This window comes from Nylanderia fulva, unplaced genomic scaffold (assembly GCF_048542155.1).
Source record: "Nylanderia fulva isolate GAGA-0341 unplaced genomic scaffold, ASM4854215v1 Scaffold73, whole genome shotgun sequence".
NCBI classification, from domain to species: domain Eukaryota; kingdom Metazoa; phylum Arthropoda; class Insecta; order Hymenoptera; family Formicidae; genus Nylanderia; species Nylanderia fulva.
The window spans coordinates 200,302-209,901 of record NW_028190841.1 but is presented as its reverse complement, the minus strand read 5'-3'; the positions used below and the strand labels follow the sequence as shown (position 1 = coordinate 209,901).

Below are 9,600 nucleotides of genomic sequence, written 5' to 3'. Positions count from 1 at the left end.
ACGGTCGAGTCAGGTCCCTGTTTCGGGCGCCATGTAACGAAGCACCTTTCCCGACGCCACGGATCGGCTCGTCGGTGCCAGGATTCGGGAAGAGGGGAGACTCAGATTTACAATGACACACGGTTGCTCTGGTAAAAGTAGAGTTTATTCGGGGCCACCTTCCTGTGGTTCTCCCGTGATTCAAACCATTATACACAGCACAGTATAATCGGACGAAACGCGACCAGATGATACAGACGCGTACACGACTTATTGCTAGGATTGACAGATAGAAATATTACGGACGAGACGCGACCAGATTATACGGACGCGGACACGACTTATTGCTAGGATTGACGGATAGAAATATTACGGACGAGACGCGACCAGATTATACGGACGCGGACACGACTTATTGCTAGGATTGACGGATAGAAATATTACGGACGAGACGCGACCAGATTATACGGACGCGGACACGACTTATTGCTAGAGTTTCCAACGCGGACACGCGTACGGGCGCCCTGAGAAGGGCGAGCTCCGTCGGGCGCCGGTGACTTTCAGGTAGGACCCGGTGACCGAGGACGCTCGGCCTGCACGACGAGAACGCTCGTCGGCCGGGGTGATTTACGGACAGGACCCGGTGACCGAGGACGCTCGGCCTGCACGACGAGAACGCTCGTCGGCCGGGGTGATTTACGGACAGGACCCGGTGACCGAGGACGCTCGGCCTGCACGACGAGAACGCTCGTCGGCCGGGGTGATTTACGGACAGGACCCGGTGACCGAGAACGCTCGGCCTGCACGACGAGAACGCTCGTCGGCCGGGGTGACTTACGGACAGGACCCGGTGACCGAGGACGCTCGGCCTGCACGACGAGAACGCTCGTCGGCCGGGGTGAGTTACGGACAGGACCCGGTGACCGAGAACGCTCGGCCTGCACGACGAGAACGCTCGTCGGCCGGGGTGAGTTACGGACAGGACCCGGTGACCGAGAACGCTCGGCCTGCACGACGAGAACGCTCGTCGGCCGGGGTGAGTTACGGACAGGACCCGGTGACCGAGAACGCTCGGCCTGCACAACGAGAACGCTCGTCGGCCGGGGTGATTTACGGACAGGACCCGGTGACCGAGGACGCTCGGCCTGCACGACGAGAACGCTCGTCGGCCGGGGTGAGTTACGGACAGGACCCGGTGACCGAGAACGCTCGGCCTGCACAACGAGAACGCTCGTCGGCCGGGGTGATTTACGGACAGGACCCGGTGACCGAGGACGCTCGGCCTGCACGACGAGAACGCTCGTCGGCCGGGGTGAGTTACGGACAGGACCCGGTGACCGAGAACGCTCGGCCTGCACGACGAGAACGCTCGTCGGCCGGGGTGATTTGGAGTGTGGGAGTTGAGGAGTGATCCCTGAGTACGCTCGAGGGACCAGGACGGGACTGGTGTCGAAGTCTCGGCTGCGCCGCTCTTTATACCCGTCGGCCACCCCACTCTAAGACTAGCTTGGAGGGGGTCGAGTGACGGGTGGGGGCGAAAAGGCGGATTCCCAACGTATTCGTGTGGTGGCCCCGAAAGGGGCCGTTTACACGAGCGCGGGCGACTAGTGACGGCTAATCGGGTCGTCACAAAGTCGTCAATATGTTATTATATAATTTTCGCGTAAATAAGTAGCCTTATATAAAAAATTTCATTTTACATTTTTGACTTATGTGTGTATTGTTATTTTATAGAATTTCGTATCTTCTATAAAATTATTATCTTCCCGTTGTATCATTAGTTGCAAAACATGCTGTATTTGCATATAGTCCGCGGCCTGACTCACCAATAATCTCATCGTGATCGTCGTAGAAATAGCCTGACTGAATCTCCGAATTAAGGAGAGGAGAAGCTTATATGTATTTACGTGGCTGCATTTAGAGCATGACCAGTTTTCCATCTCGCGGTTTGAGGGACCGTTTTTCTAAAGAGAAAGTCGTATCGTCCTACGAGACAACGACAACATATCACTGACACAGATTAATAGACAGATCGCCAAAGGTCTGGATGAAGGAGAGACCAGCATTTCTCACTGATTTCAGCGCCATATCGTAGTAGTGGTCAATGCAGTAACTATTAATACGTTCCCAAGATAAGAGCGTCTCATGCTCATGAACTCGTCCGGCGGCATGTACGAGATTTATCTTTTCGTAGCGTTCGCGTATTTCGGAAAGGACAGAATTTTATGATGTTATAAATAAATAAATAAAATATTAACCTGACCTATTATAATTATTTTTTAATAAATGTTTCATTATTATTATCATCTAAGTCTAAGTCGTTTAATTAATTTTTAGTTTTTTAATAATTAATTTAATTTATTCTAATCATTTTAATATGTGAAAAATACTAATACGTATACGTTTTATAATGAATTAATATATTTCGAGAGTCGAATTATATATTTTTAATAATATAAAAGTGTTCAAAAATTATATTTGACTTTAATTTTAATTATTTTAGCAAAGAGTTCCGAAATCTCTTACACACATAATAGGGATTTTGTTCATCCATATAATTCGCAATTAAGTATATATGTTAATTATTAATTTTAATAAAATACAAAATTAAAATTAAAGGTCAAATATAATTTTTGAACATAAATATATTTAATTCGTTATAAAACGTATACGTATTAGTATTTTCACATATTAAAATGATTAGAATAAATTAAATTAATTATTAAAAAACTAAAAATTAATTAAACGACTTAGACTTAGATGATAATAATAATGAAACATTTATTAAAAAATAATTATAATAGGTCAGGTTAATATTTTATTTATTTATTTATAACATCATAAAATTCTGTCCTTTCCGAAATACGCGAACGCTACGAAAAGATAAATCTCGTACATGCCGCCGGACGAGTTCATGAGCATGAGACGCTCTTATCTTGGGAACGTATTAATAGTTACTGCATTGACCACTACTACGATATGGCGCTGAAATCAGTGAGAAATGCTGGTCTCTCCTTCATCCAGACCTTTGGCGATCTGTCTATTAATCTGTGGTATTACTAACGATAAATGATAAAAACGTCTAATTCTAAGTTAAATTATTCTCAAAATAATTAATTATGTAGGTTCTCGCAAGAAATGATGTTAGCGCAAGAAAATTAGGGTTTCGACCAATGGCGGGACGTCACAGTTCAATTGAACTTCACCAATAGCAACAAACTGCTACGGCAGTATGCTGCACATGAAATGATACCTTTAATCGGGTTTAATAACATCCGTAGTTGTAAAGAGTAAGCAGTAAGCAGTACGAAATGGGGTTCGCTCATTTTGTCGAGAGTAACGGAATGAGCCAATCCCATTTGACAAGTGGATATTTATTTTATCTTATAACCTATAAGTAATTTTTTTTGTTCGGTGATATAATTTATATTATAAAATTATATACAAAATCATATTTTATTTTATACTTAAAATGTCTCGTTGTGAATATTGTAAAAAAAAACAATGCCATGACAGTATTTAGTTTTACCTTATTGAACATTCCGAGGCGCTGAGTGAGTTTCAATTCAGAATACTTTTTTGGATATAATCTATCCAATTAGTATATAGATCAGTACTTTTTTGTATTCTATATCTTTGAATAACGCGCTTTTATACCATCAAGAACATGACGGATGATCACGTGACTGAGGGACACGAACATCAAAGGTTCCGACGCTACTGTCGTAACTGGTTATAGCTAAACTGTGATTCTGTGCCCGTATCCAAATCTTAAGAACGTCTACTCTTTGTTCGTCAATTTTTGTCGGCGCGTTTCGTTCTAGGAAACATTAATTAATCTAGAAATATCAAGAAAATAATTTTCGAAAGCGTGTGATACCCTACATCACAAACATCAACATGGTAAATTTTAATAGAAAATTTGTTTTGTAAATTATATCATTGCAACTCACTATAAACATTTTCCTGACCACGCTAACCCTATTTCTCATGTAAAGCGGCATTTCATCGTTATTTCTTCATTAATTTACTTTTTATCTAATGAAAATACTTTTTATCTAAATAAAAAATAAATTTCGATAAATAAATCAATTATACTGACAAATGTTCCCACACAAAAATCATCTGTTTTTCCACTGTCGGCTCCTCAAAGACTGCGATCCGATTTTATAACCTTATAAGGATATAAGAGAATTCGTAAAATTGAAGGTGTAAAAAAAAAATCGACAAACAACTACTTTATGGAAAATTATTTCGGCCCCATTCGGTTCTGCTTGTTAATTAAAAGATTGATCTTAGCGACGTAGTAGATCTTCAATTATATTTCGATTTTCATTTATTTCTCATCCGGACACATCGCCGAGACTTCAGTTTATTAAGTAATTACGTAAAAAGTATCACAAACGTCAAAAATGGGAAAATACGCGAGGGTATTTTTTACACAGTACATTTAATAAATAATAATAAATATTTATATTTTACAAATAATAAACAAATTATGATAGTATATTTTAATATTAATATTTATAAATAATTTATATATTATATTTCTATCGATATATAAAATTCTCTCTTTTGTTAATTTTTGTGTATTAATTTTTTATAGCAACCTCAAATAATTCTGTTGAAAGAAGGCACAGATGCGACTCAGGGGGAGCAACAAGTGATATCCAATATAAATGCATGTCAAATTGTTGTGGACGCTGTTAGGACTACCTTGGGTCCTCGTGGCATGGATAAACTTATAGTCGATCAAAATGGAAAGAGCACGATTTCAAATGATGGTGCTACCATCTTAAAGTTGCTGGATATTATTCATCCAGCTGCGAAGACTCTAGTGGATATTGCAAAGTCACAAGATGCAGAAGTAAAAATTATTAACAATTGTGCATATTTATTAACATTGTTTCCTCTGAAAAGAGTTTAAAGATACGTTTAATATGAAAGTAACATTGTTACGTGTTAATAAAAATTCAGAGGATATTAAAATTTAGAATCTAAGACTGGCAATATCTTGAAGATAAGATAATTGTCTCGATAGTATTCAAACATATTATTGCTTGTAATCTTGATGTGAAGCTAGAGACAGGTAAGATGAAAAACTGAATAATTCTTTGTTTGACAGGTGGGCGATGGCACGACCAGCGTCGTCTTGTTAGCAGGAGAATTTCTGAAGCAAATGAAACCATTTATAGAGGAGGGTGTGCACTCGCGGATAATTATTAAGGCTCTTCGTCGCGCGCTTCAAATAGCCGTGGAAAAGATTAATGAACTACGCGTAAAAATAGATAAAAGTGACATAGATAAGCAGATTGAACTTTTGGAAGAATGCGCGGCCACGTCCATGAGCTCAAAATTGATACATCAACAGAAGAAGCATTTTAGCAAGTTAGTCGTCAAAGCTGTCATGATGCTGGACGAATTGCTTCCCCTCAACATGATAGGCATTAAGAAGGTATAATTATATTAAATTTTTCAATGCTCTTTAACATCGATAATTACTAATAATATAAATTTAATATAATTTAATAAATTATTAAATTTACATTATATTTTATTATTATAGTATTATTATTATTATAATAGTATTATTATTATTATTTTATTATATTTGTTATTATTATTATATCATATATTAATAAATTATTAATACACTCTCAGGTATCTGGAGGTGCGCTAGAAGATTCGGAACTGATCCAAGGGGGGGTGGCTTTCAAGAAGACCTTCTCGTACGCCGGCTTTGAGATGCAACCGAAGAAATATCAGCAGTGCAAAATCGCGTTGCTGAACATCGAATTGGAACTGAAGGCCGAACGGGATAACGCGGAAGTTCGCGTGGATAACGTGGCGGAATATCAGCGAATCGTCGACGCGGAATGGCAGATTCTTTACGATAAGCTTGATCAGATTCACAAAAGCGGCGCGAAAGTTGTATTGTCCATGCTACCGATCGGCGACGTTGCGACACAATATTTCGCCGACCGGGACATGTTCTGCGCTGGTAGAGTACCCGAGGAAGATCTTAAGAGGACGATGAAGGCATGCGGCGGAGCCATCTTGACAACGGTGCACGGCGTCAAGGTCTCCGACCTTGGAACATGCCAGCTTTTTGAGGAGAAACAGATTGGGGGCGAGAGGTGATTCATACATAATGGAAAAACATATTTAAGAAATATATTCAAAAATATAAATATAATAATAGTTGCTTTCCATTTACATCAAAACTCGGATAAATCTCACTTCTGTCTTTCTTCAACATCTATATTAAAGAAAGACAAAAGTGAGATTTATTTGAGCTTTGATGTAAATGGAAAGCAACAAATATTAAATATATTTAAAAAATATAAGTGTTAAATGTAACGATGTATTAATTGTATCCACCAACAGGTTCAACATCTTTTATGAATGTTCGCGGGCGAAAACTTGTACATTTATACTGCGTGGAGGCGCGGACCAATTCTTAGAAGAAACGGAGAGGTCTCTTCACGACGCGATCATGGTAGTCAGGCGCATGGTGAAGAACGACGCTGTGGTAGGCGGGGGTGGTGCCATCGAGATGGAACTCTCCAAGACCCTGCGCGATTATTCTCGCACGATCGCTGGAAAGGAGCAGCTCTTAATAGGAGCGATTGCGAGAGCTCTCGAAATTATTCCGAGGTTGGCATATTCGACATAAGTGTTATATAAAGTGTCCAAAAAATATTGAACTCCTTTAATTTTATTATTTATTTTCGAAAAAAATGTTTCAGTTAAAAGTTGTAGAGTTTAAGAAGGTCTATTTAGGTATATCAGTTTGATCCGATAAAACGCGAAGTTGGAAAGTTCGCTCTCTTATCTTTTTATTAACTGTACACAGATTGAAAAATCCTTTTCCATGATTAAAGAACTAATAACGAACTGTAGACGCTATAATTTCATGTAAAACAAAAAGTTAAAAAATAATTTTCCTTTTTATTTTGTATTGCCCCTTTTTAACTTTTTTTACATGAAATTATAGCGTTAGTTTGTTAATACGAGTACTTTAATTGTGAAAAAATATTTCAGACAAAGGTAGAATTTTAAAGAGGAGAAAGAAGTTGACATTACTAACTTAAAAAAAATGATTTTGAAGGTCATTAAAGGTTTTTTTTAATGAAAATCATGTCTTTTATATAATTTATTTCTCGCAATTATCGATGTAAAAAAGAGTTATACGGATGAAAGAGTCAAAAAATGAATAGTTTACGAGATATTTAATACTTAAATTCGACATAATTTTACATAAACTATAGCTTCGTGTTTTATCAGTAAAACAGTAGCTTTTAGGATCATCTTTACTTGATATAATCTTACATACATAAACTATGAAATATTTCATAACTAATAATTTTTATATAATAAACTATTAATTATATATAATTATATATAAATAAATATTAATTTTTGACCATTCTTTTAACAATTTATACCAAATATTACAAGGACTCAATTTATATAAAAAATAGAATAATTCCATTTAAAAAATTCAAGGTGATCTTGTCCTAATTTTAGTCGCATTCATCTAAGATCAAACTACTAGCTTCAGTAAATAGATCTTAAGCTTTACAACTTTGGTCTGAAACATTTTTTAATGTTAGTAGTCTTAGTTAAATTTAATAAAATTAAAGGACATTGCAACCTTTTATACACTATATTTGTACAGGGTGATTCATTTTAATCTCCCAAGGCAAATGTTACTAAAACTATGAGATATATTTTATTATAGTGTTTTGGAAATATATGATGAAAAATAGTAGGTTTATTTAAGAAATTGAAGATGACCTTCACATTATACAAGGTTAAATTGATGATACCATTTTATGCTCCCCTTGAAGTAAAAAAATTTTTTTCATATCTCTCACAGTTCTCGAAATATTTGCCTGGAGCAATTAAAATGAATCATCTTGTAAAAGTGCAAATTGCATCATAGAACAATAAATATGTTGGGTTACAGGCAACTCTGCGATAACGCCGGATTCGACGCGACAAATATCCTGAACAAATTGCGACAGAAGCATCATAAAGGCTTGCAGTGGTACGGCGTCGACATCAATACGGAGGATATCGCGGATAACATGCAGTGCTGCGTCTGGGAGCCCGCGATAGTGAAGATCAACGCGTTGACAGCCGCCACGGAAGCTGCGTGCCTTATTTTGTCAGTCGACGAAACCATTAAAAACCCCAAGAGCACTCAGGACGGCCCACCGATGGGACGCGGCATGGGCAGACCGATGTAAAATTTAATCTGTCACGCGTTGCATTTCATTTTTTCCATAAGGATGAAATAAGATACAATTAAATAAGAGAATAATTCGCAAACGTGAGCTCTATTATTGCGTCTTGTCACTCACAGTATCTTTTGTATATGCTGCTATTTATAATGAATTGCAATAACAGGTTTCTTCTGTTTAAAATAAAAGCTTGTATTGTTCTTTAAGATATGTAAAAGTATATATTACGTTATGTATCCAGTATAATTCATTCCTTTAGCTCTTGTTATACTTTACCTTTTTTTAATATTAACTCTTTTGTCGATATTTTAATACTATTTTTAACAACCTATTAAAATCTCTGGAGTGTGTTTATATATAGTTGACAAATTATAATTTATACGATTATGCTGAATCCGATATCAAAAGATAAACCCCCCTCCCCTCTAACTTTTTTTGACAGCAATTCGTAATTATTTTAAATTTGATTAAAAATTATTTTAAATAGAATTTAATGAAAATTTATTATATATATGTAATGTATACAGGTTATCTCATCTTAACTCATACAGTAAAATTATCTTTTGAACTATGCAGTTTAAAAAAAATATAAATGATAATCCTTAAGAGTCGCCAGTAATAAATAATGAAAATCTCTCCTCCAATTTTAAAGTCGACCAGACTGGCAATAATTTATTTAAAAAATTAGTTAAATTACAACGTTTCGGCTGTCATTGCAGCCCTTTTCAAGTAATCTATGAACAGTTATATACATATAAATATACTCTTAATGCGCTTAATCATACAAATAATTATAAATTTACAAAAATATATATGTTTACGTACCAGATTAATACAATAAATCAAATTTACAGCAAACCCCCGACAAAATTAACCATTGTTTTGATGAACAATGTATAACTGACAGAAGTGAGCACGAAAAAATAGATGTTGACTGTTAGCAGGAAACTTAGTCACTAACGCGTTGAGAAAATAGAAAACCAGAGTACTGTGTCATATGTTACATATTTATTTATTTATTTATTTATTTGACTTTGTATTGACGTTTTAAAAATTGCGAAAGACACAGTACTCTGGTTTTCTATTTTCTCAACGCGTTAGTGACTAAGTTTCCTGCTAACAGTCAACATCTATTTTTTCGTGCTCACTTCTGTCAGTTATACATTGTTCATCAAAACAATGGTTAATTTTGTCGGGGGTTTGCTGTAAATTTGATTTATTGTATTAATCTGGTACGTAAACATATATATTTTTGTAAATTTATAATTATTTGTATGATTAAGCGCATTAAGAGTATATTTATATGTATATAACTGTTCATAGATTACTTGAAAAGGGCTGCAATGACAGCCGAAACGTTGTAATTTAACTA

General features: G+C 36.6%; 1 protein-coding gene across 1 annotated transcript; it reads left to right on the top strand.

The window, feature by feature from the left end:
• The first annotated feature begins 3,729 nt into the window (after positions 1-3,729).
• Positions 3,730-8,434, top strand: LOC114936700 (chaperonin containing TCP1 subunit 7). Its single transcript, XM_029309974.2, has 6 exons — positions 3,730-3,882; positions 4,586-4,846; positions 5,105-5,434; positions 5,641-6,116; positions 6,367-6,636; positions 7,952-8,434. The coding sequence occupies exons 1-6, from the start codon at positions 3,880-3,882 to the stop codon at positions 8,232-8,234; spliced, it is 1,623 nt and encodes a 540-aa protein (XP_029165807.2). The 5' UTR covers positions 3,730-3,879; the 3' UTR covers positions 8,235-8,434.
• Positions 8,435-9,600: the final 1,166 nt, after the last annotated feature.

Coding starts and splice junctions, on each gene's coding strand:
- LOC114936700 (XM_029309974.2), top strand. Junction 4,847..5,104: donor CAAAGTCACAAGATGCAGAA/GTAAAAATTATT, acceptor TTTGTTTGACAG/GTGGGCGATGGCACGACCAG. Junction 6,117..6,366: donor AAACAGATTGGGGGCGAGAG/GTGATTCATACA, acceptor ATCCACCAACAG/GTTCAACATCTTTTATGAAT.